Source organism: Topomyia yanbarensis, chromosome 3 (assembly GCF_030247195.1).
Source record: "Topomyia yanbarensis strain Yona2022 chromosome 3, ASM3024719v1, whole genome shotgun sequence".
NCBI classification, from domain to species: Eukaryota; Metazoa; Arthropoda; class Insecta; order Diptera; family Culicidae; genus Topomyia; species Topomyia yanbarensis.
In genome coordinates this window covers 410,388,935-410,411,690 of record NC_080672.1, presented here as the reverse complement: position 1 = coordinate 410,411,690, position 22,756 = coordinate 410,388,935, and the positions used below count along the sequence as shown (strand labels likewise).

General features: G+C 41.6%; 1 protein-coding gene across 1 annotated transcript in view; it reads left to right on the top strand.

The window, feature by feature from the left end:
- The window catches only part of LOC131691305 (neurotrophin 1), a 53,294-nt gene that overhangs the window by 7,839 nt on the left and 22,699 nt on the right, over positions 1 to 22,756 (top strand). The window contains exon 3 of the mRNA XM_058977590.1: positions 6,730 to 7,553. Within this exon, the coding sequence (XP_058833573.1) occupies positions 6,730 to 7,553 (824 nt within the window). The remainder of the gene's footprint in view (positions 1 to 6,729; positions 7,554 to 22,756) is intronic.

Below are 22,756 nucleotides of genomic sequence, written 5' to 3'. Positions count from 1 at the left end.
CCTGAGGTACTCCCGTCGTGACCCTAATCGACCTCTGCCCCATGTTCGTTTTGTAGACCAGTACTCGGTTCTGGAAGTAACTTTTCAGAACCTTACATAGATAGTACGGAACCCGCATTCTGTGCAGCGCTACGGCGATGACCCTCAAGCTAGCACTGTTGAACGCGTTCTTCACGTCTATCGTTACCACGGCGCAGTAGCGATTACCCCTTCTCTTTTGCTTCAATGCTTTCACCGCGCTCGCGATGACTGTGTGGATGACGTACTCCGTTGATATAACTTTCCGGAACCAGAACTGCCTCTGCAATAGTTCGTTCTCACTTTCAACGTAGGTCGTCAGCCTGTTGAAGATGACCTTTTCCAAGAGCTTATCAAGGGCATCCAGCAGGCATATAGACCGATAAGATGCTGGATCTCCTGGTGGATTCTATGGTTTTGGCAGCAACACCAGCTTCTGGATCTTTCATCTATACGGGAAATAGCCATCGTCCAGGCATTCTGTAGGACCATCCTGAACATTTCCGGTAACGCCAGGATTGCTGACTTCAGTGCCACGTTGGGGATACCATCCGATCCGGGAGCTTTCTTCGCTTACAGCTCTTTTGCCGCAATAAGGAGCTCATCGTTGGAAACTCGATTGTCACCAGCATTCCACCATCTGCATCAACGTACGGTGTAGGTGGCGGCCTTGCGGTTGAGTCGTGCTTCGGTTTGTCGGCGCACATTTCGACTGGCGTTATTGGACCCTTGATACTGGCCATAACGACACGGTAAGCATAGCCTCAGAGGTCGGCGTCTACTTCTCCGCGCAGCTTTTTGTAGCAGATGGACTTGCTTAGCGCGTTTAAAATCGGCCCTGGCCGCCTGGAATGTCACCTTACACTCTTCTCTGACTGCCTCAGACCTTGCTCTCTGAACGCGTCTTCTGGGTTTTGGGCAGGCAGTCCGGAGGATGTTTAGCCTTTCGTACCACCAGTACGCCGGACGCCGGTAGTTCCTCGGTTCCATTTTTCTCGTCATTTTTACATCACATGCCCTCGCTACTGTTTCCGACAGCTCTTCAGTACTCGGAATTGGAGTGACGAAGTGCTTCCACAAAAAACCAAAGTAACAATTGAAGTTTTATAGCACGCTACAAGTGCAATCTAAGTTTTATGAGTGGCTATAAAACTACCTTAAAACCTCAATTGTTACTAGGGAAGTCCTTGTCGAAGTCTTTTATTTTCCACTGGTGGTCACTATGTGTGTACTGCTCACTAACTCGCCAATTCATGTTCTGGTGTCCATTTTGGGGGAATAGCTACAGACGAATACATCATTGATCCTGGCGATCACGAAACCTTCGTGTGTGTTATCAATCACCTTTTGGATAGTGAAACCGCCCATTACTTGTATTGCAGCCATCCCTGCACTATCCACCACCCAGTTACCGTTATCGGGAGGAACACGCTACGGCTCTGCAATAATTGCAACGTCGCACTTCTGTTGTCAACTGCCACAACAGTTACTGTGCAATGTCGCCATGTTTGAGATTAGGCTGGGTTATCTCCATCAGCCTTCACCTTTATGTACGCAGGGCATTTGAAGCCATTTGAGTTTCCAAATCCGGATAGCCGCCGGTACATCCAGTTTGCACTGCTCGATCAGTGCATTGTTCAGTTCCTCAACGGTCGTTATCTCATCTAGACCCTTGCACTCGACTACGGCTTCCTGCGACAGGACTCTCACGCTCGCTTCGCATCCCAACGATTTAGCAACGAGCTCGCGGTACGTTGAACTCTTGACCGAAGGATCCTTCATTAGGTCGAAGATCATCTCGCACTTCTGAGTGCGTCTCGTTCTAACAACGTTCTCTCCCAACTCCATTAGCTCTGGGTCCTCTCTCACTTTCTTGAGAAGAGCTGCGTAGGACGTCGTATCTTTCGCTTCGACGATCAGTGCATCTCCTTTTGGCGCCTTCTGACGAGCCGAAGATTTTGTTTCCTTCTTCTGCTCCCTTTTTCGCTCTTCCTTCTTCTTCTTCTGTTTGCCGTGTTTCTTCTTCCGACCTACAACGGTACTCCAGTTTTCTTCCTGTTGGGTGTCGTCTTTTTCTTCGGCATCAGACACAGCATCCTCGAGCGTCTGCTTTTTGGGTCCATCTGGTGCTCCGTCTCCTGGCGAGGATCTTGTCCTCGTTGGTGTCACCGGAACTGGCGTGTTCTCCACACTAATCTGCCTCTCTTTACCCTGCTTCGGAGGGGCTAGGAAGATAGTAGCCTTAGCTGACGCCAATGCCCGCTCAGCTATATCAGCCCTCCGCGTTGCCGTGTCGTACTCATTCACGGAAGGCAGTAGCGCCTTCTGGATTTTAATGACCATCTCCTTAATGTCCTTGTGGACATTGTTTCTCACGTCCACAAACTTGTGCAGCTCCTCCAGCAAGCCCTTCGCTACCACTACTTCTGACGTCTGTAGTCTGTAACTCATCCCGCTCTGCTGTAGCTGTTGTTGCCGCTGCTGCTTCTGTTGCTGTTGTTTCCCCTCCCTCTCCGGCTCTTGCTGAATGACTTCAGCTACTATTGGTGGTGGTGACCTCACCAAACCACCTCTGGCGAACGGATTCGCCGCGCCTGCTCCGTTTGGGTTGGTTGCTTTATTTTGCTCCATTTTATTTGGTCCCAACTCCGGACCGCTATCTCCACTCGTCGCACATAGTCGACTCTTGTGATCCCATGATTATTTATGCTAATAAAATTTTAGCAGCAGGGAGGTCATGTTAGGGTTGACACTATTCTTCATGGGGAGCAGCGTTCAGAGCCAAATCGGGAATGCTCCAACCGAACCTAGTACCACCAACTAAATGGTGACGAGTTTTGAACGTACCCGGAGACCTCACAGGGTTTTGTCGAGGTTTGAGCATTCCAATGTAGATTAATAAAATTCTGTCATGCCACCATTAAGATTATTTTCGATGCTCTACACGACAACACTGATATTTTCGATAACAGAGGGGCGTCGGGTTTACCCACACGGTTGGATTTTCCCCACCTCACCCTACGACCATTTCATTATATGTAGGTTTAGCACTGCCGGGTGTTTGTTTCAAGCTCTTACGGATTACGAAATTTTGTTCCTTTTCTTAGCTTTTTCGTTGGTGGTGCTGGCTGTTGATTTTGAGGTATTGGACGGAGTTCTCAGTCAATATATATTGGTTGGGCATCAGATGATCAAATGAGTTCAGTTTGTTCTTGAGTAGAAGAAATGCTGGGCTATTGGGGTTTTTCAGTCCTAAAATCTGCTGCTTTGTAAGAAATAAATATTGGAACTTTAATTTCAACCAAAACAATACCAACTTGCTCTATGTTTGTATTGCTCCGTTTCCCTTTTCTATATTTTTTTAAGTTTTCGGTTTTGAGCAAAAGTTTGACTAATCAATCTTTTGCGTATCTCTTAAAATAAGATGGTTTCAAATACTTTGAGTGTGGTGACTAAATTTTTGATATAGAAGTGTTTTGAAATTTGATGTTGAACATTGCTGTTCATTAGGGTGGTTCAATAATAAATAATTCATTGAAACGATCCAAATTTGATACTTTTGCAGTTCTGGTACGCTGAAGTAATTTTGGATACAAAAAAATAACAATAGATGTTTTATTTTTCACCTAGGATGGTTCGAAAATGATTACTTCAAATTAGATTTTTCTTTCTTTTTATGAAACCGAAGCTCTTAAGATATTCTTCGTTACTCCTTAGATATAGCCTCATATCACTTTCTGATTATTTAGTTTAAATTTCCCTTAAGCATTTACTCAAAATAAACTTGCTTCGTCTGCTAGAACTCATCAAACTACTAACTATCAATTTTCATATGAGGCTGACAAAACCGTGCCAAAAAGCTTACAATATCCGGGGGTGATAAAATCGGGTCTTCACTGTATTACTCTGTATGAATATGTATTTCGGGTTAAATTTTCACCTTCAAAAAATTCGCAAATTTTAGAACTTTCTAGTCCCAAAACCCTAGCAACAGTTATTTTGGTTAAAATAGACCAGAATCATTGGATTCCTTAGACTGTTTTCAATTTAGAAGAATTTGTTTAGGATTAATTTCTTCAGTGAGCATTAGTAAACAGACGATTGACACTGTATGCCCCGCAAACCATCAATCGTATAACAATGTACAAAAAGACTCGTAAAGATGTCTACAAAAGAGTCAGTTATGATAGTCCATTTTAGTCTGCAGAAATTGATTTGTAATCGCATATTACTAAAAACATGATTTAAATACGACCTTTCATTCAAAATCGCATTGATGTTCTAGTTAAATCGTGTTCGATCGGAGTTGGTCGTAGAGCACTGACAACTTATATTCATATAGCTATAAATATTGAAATCAGTGATTCTCAACCAGGGGTCCGCGGACTCCTAGGGGACCGCGAAGTCATTGCTGGGGGTCCGCGATGAAAAATATATTTTCCTAGTGCAGATTGGAATTTCAAATCTTGTTTCCTAACAAACTGAAAATATCATATTGATAGCATACAAAATCGATGTTTATCCGTGGGGGTCCGCACTTCATTTGTATTCTTCAGGATTTTTTATTTTGTATTGGGCCCATGTATGAATAAATTTTCCTTAAAAGATTCAGATGGTGGCAAAATTGATGTCGAACAAGATACGTCATCAGACTTCAATATAAAATCATGCACATTGAACTCGGTTGGACCATATTTGATCTTTGAGATCAATGCTAATTATTCTAAAGATTCTGAAAAAATTGGCGCAGAAATATTCAGCCGTGATAGATATCTTTACAGTTCGCCCAGATAAGCTCAGAATTGTGTTATTCTGACTAATGCCATCAACAAGTCGAATCCACCGCATTCTTACCACAAGAACACCGTTGAGAACAGAACAGTTCTATTTTTCCATCGTGTGTGCCCGGGGATATTGATCGAAACATTGACATATTCAGCGACGAGTAATTCAATAATGCACACGTATATTTCTAATTTTTAAACATGTCTTAAGGACATTATACATACGAGCCACAACATAGCTCCTACGCCGGACACACCCCTCTCCCCTGCCTAACCATGTATCTGACATGAGCAAATATAAAAATACGTTTTTCAACACACTAACCTTGCTGGTGTGCCACGAAACTGCTACTTAAGGAAGCTAGAACATTTTCCTATACAATCAATCCGAGTTTTTGACGGAATGCCATCTGTATCTCCTATTTTGTGCGAAAATATCACCCCTCTTCACTTGGGGTTTCTTTTCGAAACACTCTTATTTTTCTTCTTCTCGTTTTCATTGCACTTTTTCAAATGCACTTTATTCACACACCACTGCAAAAACACTCGCGAAACTTTAATCGTTTACTAACAAAACTTCAAATTTTCTGCCAATGTACAGATGACCAAAGGAAAATGTTTGGAAACTCTCATTTGTGCGTTTGAATTTTCACTTCAGATTTCAGTTTTCTCAATGTAAACAAGCGAGCCGGTGCCTAGAAACGTGGCTTCCACATATCTTCACCTTAATAAAATTCAATAAAGCGCTCTTGTAAACCGAACTGTATTTTGAAGTGTTAGAATTTGTTTTCCTCTTAATTTTAATATGAAAAATATTTTCAACGTGCAGACACCTAGTTTTATGTCGTTTCAAATGCAAAACAAACATACTGGCTTTGTTAAGCTAACGTACCGTGTTATACCAAATAAACGAACTGAATACAATACCATATGAGAACCAGTACATTTCAAGCAGGCGTATTTTTCAAAGAAGCTTCGTTTTGGTTGCTTTAAAAGTTACCATGGCAGAACCAAATGATCATCAGTTTGTGTGATTAACTGCAAAAAGATCCACTTAATTTAGGCCTAGCCTAGAAAAATAGGCAACTTGTGATCCAATTCGCAATCACCCCAAACCAACATTACTAAACAGATCATTAATCACTTTATTTCAAACGGTACGGGAACAATTGCTAGTTAAACCAAATTAGCGTGCATTATTTATAGCTCCATCATTCAAAAACCGTTTAAGAAAAAAAAATCACAACCCGACAATGATCTGCGGAAAAGAAGGCACGCAAATCGGGTTGGAAACTCCTCCATCGAATTAGGTTATTGAAGCAACAACCTTCAGCAAACCACCAAACACTCTAATCCATTCTTGCGGTTTTGTGCTCTTCTCATTCCAATTTTATCCCGAAGCCGGTTTAGACGTGAGGTGGAAAATTAAATTTACCACATCCCCCTCGTTCCCACTTTCCTCCGGTGCTGGCTGGATTAAATCACTCTATTCCCGACCTTCCCCAACAAGATCCCACCGCCGCCGGCTCCTCTATCTATCGTCACTCCTTCGTATGTACCTACATATGTAGGCAAGTGGGACCTGAGCTAAGCCACCGCACGCCATTCGCATTTTTTTTGTAGCAACTCTTTGAGTTAATGATCATTATTAGGCGCCTGTTTCTAATGCACGCTCGTGTGCTCCGTGCCGACGACGATAATGATCATGATCGATACATGCATGACCAACCACACCCAGTCTTACAGTTTTTCAATGGGAGGCGGAGGTAATCTAACGGGCTCTGAACGCCCCTCCATTTTACAGTTGTTTGTTTTCCAATTATTGGAACTCCACTTTTCTCATCGTGCGATCCCTAACACCCCTCCCGTCGTTTAGAAGCTATTATTAAAACGATTATATCTATATCTATTCTGCTTTCTTCTTCAGGTCAAACAGATGTTCGGCAACCGGCAAGAGTTAATCCTTCCGCTGGTCTATGATATAGCGAACATGATCCGGACGGTGGCCAAGAAGGAGAGTCTTTTGAACGAACGATACCCGACCAAGGAGGAGGAGCACATTCCGGCGAATCAATTGCTGCGGCGAAGCTTCTCCGTTCGTTCAGAACCATCTGGGTTCAAAGTAAATACGGTCGAGTCGGCCGATGCTAACCTCAAAGACGACCGGTTGGTTGTTGATATCAAAGAAATTGAACCGAAAGTGATTGACAGTTACAAACGTGAGGAGAAACCGGAAGGTCGATCGATGACAAGCAATTTGCCGATGTTTGAAGCGTTGGTCCAATCCTTCCCTCGATTCAACCAGCAACTGACGAGATCCAGAGACAAGGAAGAAAGCCGGATGTCCTACCACGAACGCAAGCTAAATATGACTGCCTTCAATTCCACCCGAACGCAAAAGGATCAACTTGCGATGCCTTCGGATGGTCCGATTCCTGTTACGCTGCCGAAAGCCTCAGCGGCGAATAGTAAAAAGAAGATGAGACTTTCGACGACACCGGAACCGGAAACAACCACCCTTACCATGGAGGAAATCGAAGACTTGGCTCTGTCCGGACTCAACGGTACGGAGCTGAGTGCGGTTGAGGCAAACCAGTCAAATGGAAATGGCTCCGGCCCTGTGGCGGAAATGTTAGTCGGAGGATTCCGGAATCGACCGTTCGATTTCAACAAGATTCATATGCTGCTGCCGGACGAAAAATGTGACCACTTTTCAACCGGTGTGTGCATCCGGGTGGAGAACTATCCGACGTAAGTAGTACTTTGGTTTGAAATTTGTATAATCATATGAAATATAACTCTTGTACTGCGTAAGTTGTAAGCCGAAGCGAGAAACATTTCACTCGATTTGAATTTCACACATCCGGGAGTGGAAACGGAGTATGCCGGAGGAAAGTGCGAAAAACACATGTTGCACCTTCTATTTCATCACCGTGCGAGGAAATGTAGCAGCCCTGGTCGAAACAAACAACCACTGACTGGTTTTGGAGCTTCGAGATACTGCTCTTTACTTACAATTTATACAGCAACCAGTAGATCAAACATCTTACGCACGTTCTACATGGTTTGCCTTGAATGCGGAAAAGTTTTTTGTTGTTCTCATCTTTTTACTTTGATTCGTTCCTATCTTAAATAAAGAGACGCTATGCAATCATCCTAACAAATATTCCAATACCTTCAATTAACCCATTATTGCCCAACCTACTATATATGGTAGGTGCTAAGAATAACTCCTATTACTTAAGGAATAACGCAGAACAGGCATTATCAATGAGTTAATATTGTTCATATACTCTTACAGAATACGTTTAGAGAAGTTAGAGTGGTTAAACCGGTGTTTATGTTTTGTTTTTATTCAATTTTCCCTTAAGGGGTTACACATTTTTGTGACGATGAAAAAAAATCGAATTTTTGTAAATTAGATATTCTCAAACTACATACGCTGAGGAAAATTTTCTCAAAATTTCATTAAGATCGGTATACTAAAACTTCAGTTACAGCGATTCATAGACCGCTACCCATTGACAACTCGTAGGCGGTGCGTAGTGTTTGATACGCTAGACCGTTGACTCGCTGCAGCGACAGTAAAACTCGATTATCTCGGAATTGTATTTTGTTGAAAAATTCATTCGCAGCGACCACAATATCTCAGGAATTAATTAATCGATCAATCTGAAATTTTCACTGGTTGTTCCTTATTATATCAGCTACTCTTAGTAGGAAATTAATTTCACTGGAATGACCACATCATTTTTTCCAATCGGAAAACTCAATTTGAGCTGCGTGTGAAAAATAAGTTGGGCAATAACGGGTTAAAAAAAAAAACAAAACTTTTTGAGCAACTTAGTCAACTGTCGCAATTAACCCTCTTAAGACATCCGTTTAATGTGATAGTCGAATTAAACGGAAGACATCTGTCTTATTGGGGTTAATTTCCAATACCATTTGACTCAGTCTGTCGAGATCGCAGAATTTCTATGTGTGTGTTTTTATAGATGTTGAAGAATCCTTATGGGCTAACCCACGTTTTGCTGTGTTGACTACGCTTGGGTTGTATAGACCTCCGTACCTAGAAGGATTCAGTAGCAGAGAACAGGAAGAAAAACGGGAGGAATCTAGGACCAGGTAGAGGATAAGGAAAAGGAGAGCCAAACGTAGTTGGAAATTTGTTTACCCAACCACAAAATATTTACATTGACGGAATACTTTCAAGTTCATTAAGCCGGACGGTGAGAAGGGATCAAACTAGGGTAAAACCACAAATCGTTAGTCAAGCGTACCGTTAAGTCGCTAGTCGCCGTGCGTGCTCCATTCACCGTGCAGTCTCAAAACCACGAAACCGACGGAGCTAATTCCCTGAAACCACAAGTCCTCTCATTCCATAGTTTTAATAAAGCATTCTAAATAGATTTGAATCAAAATTTTAAATATGCGGAAAAAGGACCCGTCATGTACAGTTAATGGTGTCATATAACGGTGACTGGCGACTATGGCATGTTCCAAACAAATGTCCTCAACCCCTTATTCTCGTTTTGTTGCTAATAGTTTTATATTATTTCTAAATTGTGACGTAATATGAGGATATTTTTGCGGTGACAATGAGAGCAGTTATCATTTTGATAAAAAAACACGGCTTGAAGTCGCACGGTGACTGGTGGCTTGACGGTATTTAAGTTAAAAATTTTTGTTGTCTTTTTTAAATTACATTCACAGTTTGAGCTGCTGACAATAAGCTACTACATAAAGGGTTTTAGTTCTATCCGAACAATCTCAAAAATTTGTGAGCTGGATTTGACGCTGACTCCGTGCGCTGACTGTAGGCAAACTTCCACCGAAAATGAAGTGATGGTAGGCTGCGACGGCTGCAATCGTTGGTTATACTACTGATGCGTCGGGGTGGCCTCAGAGGTGAAAAAGAAGAAGAGGTGGTACTACACTGATGGTCTTTGTCAAGCACTTGCTTACGAGTACCTGAAGAATAAAAACACTCTGTCGACGAAGGCATCGTAGTCGTCGGAAGCTTCCGTCTCATAGTCAGGTACGCTCACTCTAGGACAGAGACGGAAGGTTTTGAAGGAAAAGCAAAGGCGTCTTGAGCAGGAGCGCGAAGATGAGATGTTGCTGAAAGAGGAAGAGAGCAAGATGGAGCGTGCGTTGGAGAAAAAGCGAATGCTTTTCGAGCAGAAAACGCGCGAAAAAGAGCTGGAGGATAGGAGCATCCTTTATGCGGAAGCGTTGCAGAAGTATCAGAACCATATAATGCGAATGAAGTCCAATCAGAATGGCTGCTCTGGATGAAGAGCTGAAAGAACTCAAAGTTGAGAACGTTAAAGTGTTAGAAGTTTTCAACTTTGGAGTGAAGCCGAGCGAAATCCATCGAAGCAAACAGCAAACTCTTCTGTGGAACCCCGACGTTCTGAATCTTGCGAAGAACAACGTTGAGCAGTTGGAGAAAGCGGCCAGTGAAAGCGATTCTGCTTCGGAAAGCGACGAAGATGACGACGACCAAGAAGACAAAGAATACCAACCTCGTTGGGTAATTTCGGAGATTCAGTCAGCGAAAAGGGTCCAGCGTACTCGGAAACGACCGATAGTAGCCAATACGGGCTGGGGCAACATCGGACCGGACCGACGAAAGCTCAGTTTGCTGCTAGAAATGGGATCACCAAAAAGCTTCCCTGCTTTTCCAAGAAACCAGAAGAGTGTTTTTTTCGGTACGTATCAAGCCTCGAACGAAGCCTGTAGCTACACCATTGCAATGTAGAGAACCTTCTACGATTGCAGAAGTGCCTTAAAGGACCGGGCCTAGAATGGGTCTTCGGCCAAATAATGCTTCCGCAGACCGTTCCGAGAGTAATTATCAAGCTGTAACAGCTTTGCGGTCGCTCGGAACAATCGCTACCACCTGGAGAAACTCCGCAAACTAGAGTCTCCGAGAGCTGATAAGCAGGCCAGTTTAATTCCTTTCGGGAACGCTGTGGAGCAACTGTGCGAACATCTGAAAGCAGTAAATCTCAAGAAGCACCTCGTAAATCCGCTGCTTATCCAGCATCTCGCCGACAAGCTCTTTGACGGTAAGAAACGACAGTGGGTTTGCTTCAAGCGGTGCGCTAATGAAGTAACACTGAGATCGTTCACAGAGTTTCTGTCCGAAATAGTGGCAGACGCTTGCGAAGCGAATGTAAGCACGGAGTACAAGCTCGTGACTGGCGAGCGGTGGCCGGTCCGGGAGAGATCACGCAAAAGGGATAGGAGCAATGTACTACCCCAGTGAAGAACCAGGATGCTACCTCGAACGTCGAGCGAACAAGCTTTCGAGAAAAAGCTGTCAGATCGTCTTGGACTTATGGGGGTCCCGGAGAAGCTGCCCATGATGTGGACAGCAGATATCACGTGAGTGGAGAAGGATTCCAGTCGGATGAATATGTGGACATCGGCAGTCGGAAGCAAGGACAAGGTGCTGCTGCACACGGTTCGAACTGTAGATAAGCTGATGTTGCCGCATCAAAAATTGGACTCCAAGGAGATTGCTAACCCAATTCAAGCACATGCGGGGGTTACCGATCGTGTCGTGCTACGGACAATCCGGAATACTTATAGGGCTCAACAGTATGCATTCATCCGAGACCATTGCGAACTTGGGTGGACTGTGTACGGCCCGAGGCAGTCGAACATTGCTTTCGATGGTGGGTATATGGGTTACCACCACGAAGTAAGCAACGAGGACCTGCATGACCAGCTGACAAGATACTACGCTCTGAAGGAATGCGGGAGATAATGGGGCCACAAAAAGGGTGGGAAATTGCTTCGAAACCAGACTACTGTAGAGGACAGATGATCCACGATTTCTGGACAGTTTTCCGATGTCCCTGCGTTGGATGAAGCAGCAGGAGAAAAAACTTTGTCGGCAGATAGAAGAGTTTCAGCAGAAAGGATACGCACACCTGGCAACTGCAGAAGAATTGATCCGTATGGAAACAGATAAGGTGTGGTATTTACCGTTGAATGTGGGGACAAATCTCAGAAAGCCTGGTAAAATGCGCTTGGTATGGGACGCCGCAGGATCGGTGCAAGGCATATCACTCAACACGCAGCTGCTGATTCCACTAGTGCAAGTGATAGTAGGTTTCCGAGAGCGACGGATTGCATTCGGTGGTGACCTTCGAGAAATGTACCACCAGGTGAAGATCGTCGAACGCGAACGACAAGTTCAACGCTTCATGTTCCTGAAGAAGTTCAGGGAGTTCGGAACAGTGCGTCAAAAACAAGAACGCAGAAGAACACGCTGTTCAATATCCAGAGGCGGCTGCGGCCATAATCCATCTTTATTACGTCGAGATTATTTCGACAGTGTCGACACCGTCGAAGAGGCTGTTAACCGGGTGACCACAAAAATGGTCGGTTTTGATATCCGGAACTGGGTTTCCAATGTACTTGAAGTTCTCCGAAGGCTGGGGGAAGAAACGCAGGTTGCATCAGTACACTTTGGTCGGGACAAGCAGAGTTGCAGTGAACGAGTTCTTGGCATCATTTGGGATCCAAATATGGATGAGCTTGCCTTCTCTACGCTGCACCGTCCGGAGATGATGGCGTACCTATACAATGACCCACGAAGCAGATTGCATTAGGTTGCGTGATGGGTTTCTTTGACCCGATGGGACTGCTGTCTCCGTTCACAATCCACGGCAAAATAATCATCCAGAACCTCTGGTGATTGGGCTGTGATTGAAAGGAAGGGATCGATGACGAGAGCTGGCGCCTATTGCAGCGATGGACTGGCCTGCTGCCAGAGATGGAGGTAATTCGGATCACACGCTGCTACCTCAAAAATGCTGCGTCTTCAGCCGTTGAGTCGCTGGAACTTCGCATCTTTACTGACGTCAGTGAATACGCATACAGATGTGTAGCGCACTTGCGAGCGCTGATCAACGGAAACGGACAATGCAGTTTAGTGATGTGACGAGCGAAAGTGGCTCCGCTGAACCGTCAGTCAATTCCACGATTGGAATTAATGGCTGCAGTCCTCGGTGCTAGACTGAGTCGAACGGTTCTAGGGATACACTCTCTGGAAATTACACGTTGCATTTTATGGACGGATTCTCGTACGGTGTGTAGCTGGCTGCAATCGGATCAGTACACGTTTAAGCCGTTCATAGCCTTCAGGGTCGGCGAAATTTTTGAACTGGTAAAAGTAATCGGCGCTGGTTGCCGACGAAGCTGAATACAGGTATATCTCGATTTAACATATATTTTTCGATTCAATCATGTACGTTAAATCAAATTTTATGTAAAATCGAAACACAAAAGAAATATTTGTTTTCGAAAAGAATTATTTTTTTATTCGTCACACGAAATATTCACGAGGATATTACAGTGACATAGAAGCCACATATTCACAAGTAAACAATTAGATTGCTTTTCTGTATTCGCCAATTCTAACAGATATTCATTTCATAAAGCTCGTCGCAAAATTTTCTCAGAATTCAGGATAACTCATAAGAATAGTGTTATTAGCAGTACAGTATTAGTTAATTTTGTTCACGAGATTCTTTCTAACATCAACAAAGTTGGATTAACCATTGTGTGCATGAAGAGCAAGTAAGTAAGTAAGTAAGTAAGAAAATTTGTGGTTCTATTTTGTGTCATCTTTATCTTGGTTGACCAGACTGTCTGTCAGATTATCGCAGAATTCAAAAAGAAAACACTACTTGAGTTCACGAGCAAACAACTAGTCACGAAGTTTTGTAAGCACAGGAGTTCTACTTGCAGAAAAAACAACCAAATCGAGCCATTGTAGCGCTATAGTTCTCCTTAAGGAAAAAGTTGGATTAAATCATTTTGTGCACGACAAATACAATGCCTCATTTTAAAAGTAGAACTCATCAGAATGAATAAGACATTTTAATTACAAAACAAAAAATATTTTAAAAAATTTGTTTAATCCTTATGTACGACGAGGAGGTGGAATTCACTAGAATGTTGATGTCACTATTATCGATCTCCAAAGTAACCGCATTTTCATTTTTTGGATCTTTCTCCTATTTGCCTTTCTCATATAAAGAAAGGCTATGCAATCACTGTAAAAATCGACTTTTTAACAGAGGCCCGGAGGGCCGACTGTCATACACCATTCGATTCAGTTCGTCGAGATCGACAAATGTCTGTGTGTGTATGTATGTGTGTATGTGTGTGTGTCATTTAAACTCACACAATTTTCTCAGGGATGGCTGAACCGATTTTCGTAAACTTAGTTTCATCTGAAAGGTATAACGCTCCCATAAGCTACTATTGAATTTTTAGTTGATGCGACTTCCAGTTCCGGAGTTACGGGTTGAAGAGTGCGGTCACACAGCAAATTCCCATATAAACTGGTACCACCATGATGTTCAAATGATGTAAAACATATTAAAATTGATGTAACATTACTCTAGTTTGCGGGTCTGGATCACTAATGATCAATCAAAGCAGCTTTGACCACATTGGCCACCTATGACGGTTCATGACGCCCCCGGGGAACCCGCCAAGTTCCTAAGCTAATAACACACCCATTCCCCAACGAATTCTCTACCGATTTTTACAAACTTGATTTCAAATGAAAGATACAGTAATACCATTGACTGCTGCTGAATTTCATTCGGTTTTGACTCTTGCTTCCGGAGTTACGGCGGTGTTAGTAAGGATACACTGGAATTTCCCATATAAATCGGTACAATCGTAATACCTCAGAGGCTAAAAACTATTGAAATGGTCACCAAATTACTTCTAATCGCAGATCTAGATCACTGATTGCCAATCAAACATTCTTTGAATATATTGTCCACTATCGACGATTCCGGAAGTCCGGAATTCCGGGTATATTCCACAATTAAAGTCACATCGGTTCTTCGGTGATGACTGAACCGATTTTCTCAAACCAAGTCTCAAATGGAAGGCAAAATATGCAGTTGAGTATTGCGTCGCCGCACCTCAACATTCATCCCATATGACATATGACTCAGTTCACCGAGATCGCAAGATATCTGTGTGTATGTATGTGTGTATGTATGTTTTTTTTATAGTAAGGTTAAAAAAGCTTCAAAAGCCTGGCCTGTAGTGAATTGGCACTGTGTGGGACTCACGACTCACGTTCGTGCCTAACCACTAAAAACATTCCTTACTTTTTACGCCCTTCTTCCCCACGGAACTACGTCATCGTATTACTTGGGGGATGGGGGGTTCGTTGCGCTTTCGTCGTACCTCTTTCTGTTGCTCTATCTCGGAGCCTCGCTTGGTTCATGGAGTGACACGACCTACACCGAGCAAAATTTACATTGAATTTCCATAAAAACGTCTTATGACTTTCAGACATAAGGATTTTAAATGGATTTTATAAATCTGTCTTATGATTTGGAGGGGAAATTTTCCAAATCCATCTCTTATTATTTTCATAAGACAGTCTTATGAAATTTATGAAAATGTCCGAATGAACGCCATAGGTGCCCATTTATGAAAATTGCTGACATTTATAAGTAGAAAACATAGTAGAAATAACGATTTCCATAGAACAGTCTTATGAAATTCATTACAATGTTCGAATGAAGTTTTTTATTTATGGATATTATTGTGCATTTATATAAAAAAAGAACATGGCTGACATTTCTAGAGCATTTTTAGTAGACTAAAAATCAACAGTAAAAATCAACCTTGAGAGGATATTAGGTTTTACACCAACCGACATAACCCCACAGAATGAGCCGGATGAACTTCGTTTAACAATTCTCGGTGGTTTGTTTACATGGGAGTTACGTGAGTTTGAATGTAACAGATGGGCACCCGTTGCACTCCAACTCACGCAACTGACAAATTAAACAAATCGCTGAGAATTGTCAAACATGAACGTCATTCCTCATGAGTTCATTCGTGTGGTCATCTTGTGGAACTCAATTCGGGACAAATTAACCGCCAAGTATAGATCCCTTCAGAAGATTGAAGAGAAAACTCTCATTAAATATTAAAATTTGTACATAATGAGCAACGCTTCGTCAATATTTTTTGGGAAACTGGGCTTAGACAACTGGGAAACTGGACTTGGCAACTGAATGATAATGATTGTTACTTCTCAAATGATTTTGATAATTATAAAATATGCGCCAGACACTAATTATATGCACAACTTATTTCATTTCAAATAATCGGATATCTTCTGCAGAAATCATAACCATGTAAACAGATTTAATGCTCACAGTAATTTATTCAATAACATAAAAACAATTTAAAATTTTGTTGCAATTTGACTGAAAATCTCACTTCTTTTGTTTCAAACAGCGGTAATCAAAAAGTGCTGAAACTATTAACTCCTGGTTGGCCGTCCAGGCCAGTACTGAATTCATAAGAAACAATTATGAACTTTTCACAAAAGTGACGTTTATGAAAAACAAAATACAATTTTATAGAATCAATAACAGATCTCTTATGGGTTTCATGAGAAAAACTTATGAAATTCTTAAAGGCATATATTGGAGCGAAGTCATAAGACTATTTTATGAAATACATTATTTGTACGTCTATGGAGTGCATGAATAAAGATAAATGAATTCATAAGCCTGCCTATGACATTCTATAGCGTTCAATGACATCGTCAGAAGGTTGGTTCATATGCCGAGACTTATGAAATTCTCAGATGCTTTTTGCTCAGTGTATGAGCTTTGATTTAACTCTCGGTTCCTCTCCTGCTTCTTGTCTCCATCCATTACGTCGCCGTTTATTTCTCGTCCCTGTGGTGAGCCGTTTAGGTGCTGATTCCCTGAGCCATTCAGCTCATGTTTCCGTGAGTCATTCAGCTCCCGGCCTTATTACGATCCGCTTGGATAATGCTCAACGGTGAACTCATCCTACTCCGACCTATGGTTCCCCGACGGAGGAATTTCCCCCGACACCTATACCTGCTTTCTTGAGCCATTTAGCTCTACTAAAATCTTCCAGCTTTACCGCTTATCCTACTCCGATTGAGAGTTCCCCGACAACGGAATTTTTTTCGCTACCGGTGTTTGTTTCGTGAGCCAATTAGATCCCCTTTTCGTCACGATTCTGTCGGGTAGTCCACGGCGCCGAATCAGCCCTATCGTGAATTCCCCGGCGGCAGACCGCTCCCGATACCGATGTACGTTTCTGTGAGCCATTAAGCTCCCCGTCTCGTCTACTCGGTCTAGTCCCCGGCGGTGGACCTAGCCTACTCAACGGCCAGCCAGCAGATGCTGAGGTCCATCCAGTGATTCCGGGTAGAGCGTAGCTTCCGGTTCACTGGCGCCCCAACGACCCACTTCTGGCTATTCGACGCGGTCTACTCGGTATAATCCCCGACGGTGGATCTAGCCTACTCACGAGCTACCCGGTAGAGTGTCGAGGTCGGTCCGGCGATTCCGGTGGAGCCTGACGTCCGGTTCGCTGGCGCCCCGACGACCCGAGCCCGGTGCTACATCGCGTACTACTCAACTGGTCCCCGGCGGTGGACCCAGTCTACACCGTCGGTGAGTTTCCCGGCGGCGGAATTTCTCCCGAAACCCTATTTGTGGTTCTACTGCGGCGCGCCGTTCTAACCAATGTCGTTACTTTGTTGGTCCCTTCGCCACTTCCTTTGCAGCTCGGAGAGTATACTCGTAACAGCTATGTTGACAGCGTCCCAGATATGCTCGTCGCGGCACATCTCTTCGACGATATTATCCATGTATGTATGTATGTATGTATGTATGTATGTGTGTGTATGTGCGGATTTTCATTTTCAACCGACATCTTGTTCCGGATTACGAGATGAAGAGTATGGTTACAAAACAAAATTTGTTGATTTGTCCACATCGGTTTCTCGGAATTTTCCGAACCGATTTTGACAAACTTGATTTTAAATGAAAGGTCCATCAGCTGCTGTTGAATTCTGTGTGGATCCGAGTTCTGGTTCCTGAATTACAGGGTGATACGTACGATCAAGCAGCAAATCCCGATTCTAACGAATTCTGCGATGAATGTAAAAAGGTGAAATTTTTCCAAAATGTAAACACAACTGTTGAATTTGTAGATCTAGGTCACCAACAGTCATTCAAAGTCTCTTTGGCCACACTGGTCACCATCGACGGATCCGAAGCATCCAAATTCAGAATAACGGTTATATTGGTTTCTCGAAAATGGCTAGACCGATTTGGTCAACTTAGTCTCAAATAAAAGGTGTTGCGTCCCTGGAAACTGATATTAAATTCCATCTCCATCCGACTTCCGGCTCCGGAGTTACGGGTTGTGGAGTGCGATCACATAGAAAACTCCGATTCAAACCGATACCGCGATGAATGTAAAAAGGTGCTCTTATATATACTTACCAAGTGTAATAAGAATGAAAGACATTTCCATAATGTTATATTGTACGAACCAGCTATTAAATCATAGTTTGGAGAAATGAGAAAGGCACAATTGCACCTCTAGGTGGATTAAAACAGGTTTTTAAATTCATTTTTGAAAAATTTCGGGAGGGGCTTTAGCCCCCTAACCACCCCCCCCCCCCCCCTCTGGCTACGTGCCTACGTCAGACCTCTCCACAAGGCGAATGCACGATCTGATTCGAATAAGCGGCAAGGTTGTAAACGCCGATCGACTCCAATGTTGACGGATTCCCCAATAAAAGCAGCATTGGAGGAGGAGAAAAATGAATTCAAACGTACGCAGGTGGAGGAAAAACAGCATCGAGAGCTGGTAAAAAGTTCACTAATGCTGTCGAAACTAAGTTCAAAAAGGTTAAAAAGACTAAAAAGTGAAGAGTGGGTTTTATTTTCTTTACCTATAATGTTTTTTAATCAATAAAGGTTTTCCACAGCTACATTTGACGTGTTTAACTTATTTTACCAAACTCGGCCAACCTACCCCAGCCTTGGGGTTGGGATTTTTGCGAAAATTGACTATTTTAAACTTTGGCACATTTTTTGTCTTTCTAATATGAAAAGGTGAAGCAATCACTCTAAAAATCGTTGACCTAATCCCGGCCAAATACTGGTTTCAAGAGTTTCAGCGTCAAAACATAGCATCTTAAGTTCGTGGCTTTCGATCCATTGTATGTGTGTTCAAATCGTACTGAATATTTAAGAGGGTCTTCTACTCGCGGGGCCTAAAATTCAGCACTTTTTGGGAATAAATTGTAAAGCATCTACTCAATGGATTTAGAAACATTTTTTTATTTCCTGGATACAGGTTTTGACTTTTCAATTTTATTTTTGAAGACGAAAAGAAAAATCTCTCGCGGCCTTGATCTTTTATTGATGACATTGATGTTGAAACTGCATGGGTCCCGCTTAAGTAAAGTTGTGGTAAATTGGGCAATCTGTAATCAGAAAACTAATATTTTTTATAATCATAGTCACGTTGGTTATGTTTAGACGAGAGGGATTTCTTTCACTTTATAATTTGTGAAAGTTATGTGACGATTTGTGAAAATTTCCAATGTTTATGTTATTTTTTTGGCCTATTAGGGGCCATAAAAATGGAACAAATTGACACTTTGCAAATCCCTCTCGACCAAACATAGCGGTATTTTTTGTGTACAATTGGAGATTTTTTTTTTTTGAAATCGGACCAGTACTTCTAGGAAAAGTCTTACTTGAGCGCTTAAAAAACACTACTTTCGGGAAAACGGGCCTGTTTTGCCGCTACACCCACTTTGCGTTCAGAACAAGTTATACGTTCACTGTCGAGTCGAGTAGCACGTCTCGCAGCTTCAGTCCCCAAGGTAATTCCCATCACCTCCATAGCTTCTAAGATCGATGAAATCCTTGGTTGAAGACACTGACTGCCAATAAATTCACAACATTGACCACCAGCCTGCCAGAATTTGTGCATATGTTTTGGCGCTAAGGCACAGATTCCACCATTCAGAGACGCATTGATGTTTTGGGTGTGAGCTCCTAATAAATCATTAGCTGATAGACTTTCGTAGATCCTGACATGTTCGAAAGTTTCTAAAGTTCCTTTTACTTCAACCTGACGTCACTTGCACCAACTGTCCTCGTCGGGTAAACATTTTGAGTGTTGGGGATTTTTGTTTGATGACGAGCAGTGCTCGAGAGAAGCCCCGATTACATACAGAATTTGAGTTTCTCCAAATAGTCAGCCCAAAAAATTTTGTTAGCTGGCCGATCGATTTATCCCTTTCCTTTCCCACAGATACCTTTGTTTTCTTTCTTCAGTTTTCGTAATCTCGTTCCCATACGCTTCTCAACATGTCCGACGCATTCTTTCTTCCGTACGATAATCTCGTCCCAAAAAAACAAGAAACAATTCACAGACACTCATATATACATAAACCGTCAAGAATGGACCGATGAATTCTTTAAACAATGATTTTTCCATAAACAAGCGCAATCGTGGTGCGCCGCGCTTAGTATCTCAGAAATGGCCGGAGATGGGTATCTTTCAGTTCCGAGAAACATGCCAAGAAATATAATTTCCATCAAATCCTTTCTGTGGCGTATTCTCAGTTACATATAGATTGAAATTAAACAAAGAAAAAAATCAATTTTTTGAAACCATGAGAGTAGAAGTCCCCCTTGATATACATTTCCACTATTATATTGAACATGCCAGCCATGGAATCGTAGTTTGAGCAAATGAGAAAGGCACAATTCTCGCGTGTTTTTGGTTAACGGCCAATAAGCGTACTATCAAAATTCACTTTGAGAGAAAATTCCAGACAAACCGTAACTCGTCGAGACTGGATGTTAACGTTTTATGAAACAGAAAAGTTTTCTCTTTCGTGTACTGCTGTGATTTATGGTCGGTGATTATTCGTTTTTTCTAGAATTTCCTCCCAAACTGGATTTTGACAGCATGCTTATTGGTCCTTTTAAAAAAAAACAGGTTTTTGCTTTTTAAATCCAAGAGATCACAATTTTTCCTGCAGTATGCACTAACTAAACAAAAGTATAGTGACGCTAGAATATCTCTGAACAAAGTTATAGCTGTTCAAAGTTGGATGGTTCGAATTAAATGGCAAAAATACTTTATTTTAACGACATTGACGATATACTATTGGAAGTCATACTTCAAGCTGAAATAACTTCGTAGTTTTTTGTTTTACTGAATTCAGTGGCGTAGCCAGGGGGGGTTTTAGGGGTTAAACCCCCCCCCCCCCCAAACCAAAATTAATTGGATTGAAAAAAAATTGATGCTGACGAATTTAATTTAATATTCCACAAAATATTTTTGGAAAAATATTCTCTGATCACTACATTGAGAACTGTGTTTAAAGCGTCATGAGAACTTTTGGAAAATTGTGGGAAGGGTAACTTATCTCTTAGCCAAAATCCCATAGTTGTCAAATTACTTCAATGTAAAATAAAATAACTGTCTGAATTATTATGAGCTCATTTTTGGAAAGATGCTTCAAAATATGGATTAGAGACAATTTTTCGAATGGGAATCTAAATTTGAATAGGTTGATTGCATATAAAGCATAAGCTTGTTTACCGAAAACTTACATACATTTCAACATTTGCTGAAAATGTATTTTTTTAGATTGTGTAGAGTTAAGACAACAATTCAATATGGTTAACAACAAGAATAACATTTCAGAAACTAGTTGAAAGCTGATGTAATTTTGTCTCTAGCAGGTCAGGATCGGTTTTATGAGCATTGGATTTTTATTGTATTATCAACTATATGAATAGCCTCTTAGCAGGATGCAATGAATGGCGTACTAAAATTTTGTGTGCTAGGTACTAGTACTGCAAGTTGTGAAGTTGACTAATGAAGAAAAGTAAAATTAATGCTCGACAATTTTTTAACGGTCACGATCACATTCATTCGAAACTGCCAAATTTCGATGTTAAGTAACATTGAAGAATTTCTAAACGTAAAACTGTTGATCTGCTGATAGAATAATTTTGACGGTTAATCCTCCTAGAAGTAATTATAGACAAGAATTACTCTTCAACCAAATTTGGGTCGAGACTTAATGTCTCCAGCAAAGTTTTCGAAAGTGCTATTTCAAACAACTTTGTCAAAGACATAAATATCCCACATCTTCTGCGGTAATTGAATAATAAATTCACATTGCGTTCAAGGTGCCTTTGAAGCTTACAAAAAAATAAGGGAACTGGATTTAAAACAAATAATTCCCAGATATTAAAAGGACTCAAAAACACAAAGAGTGATTCCATTTTCTGGAGCAAGCATCAATTCGGCACTAGCTTAGTCCGCCCACCAAGTTAGTGTCAGATTCTGATGAGATGAAGTCGAAACGCAAGTTTCAGTTCCATCCATCCATCATTTAGTTATAGGTTTTGTGTTCTCAACTCGCAATGATTGTTTCAAACCATTTTATCCGTGGCGCAGAAAAAAATAGTTTTCACCTAAATTTTTCTTCACTAAGAAGAAATATAGCAGGCCCAGTCCATTTAAATCCCTATATGTTGAATTCATGTAGCCTTCATATTTTCAACAAAATTGTTTGAAATGACATTATCAAAAACTTTACTGAAGGCACCATGTCTCTTAATATTTTTGAAAAATTAATTCACCATAATCACCTCTATGAGAGTTAATCACTAAAATTTCTATATCAAAGCAGGCGCTGTTTTATGTTGATAACTTCCCGAAGTTGTCAAACCTTCAAAGTCAAGGATTATTATATTAGGTGATCTTGAACGTTGAAAATTTTTTAGATCATTTATCCCACTTTAAAAGATCGCAATTTTTGACTTCATTGACATATTATACAAGAAAATAATCTATAGAGGTTTGAAAACTGTTCCATGTTGATCCTTCTTGTTTGTAGACTGGAATGACATCTGTTAGACTACTTATGTTTTTGAGTTTTCAATAATTTATCAAACTCATATTAAATTTTAGCATTTCTTCAAAAAATTGCGATTTTCATCAAAACCCCCTCCAAACCAAATTTCTGGCTACGCCACTGTCTGAATTGGAATGTTTTGATAAATGGT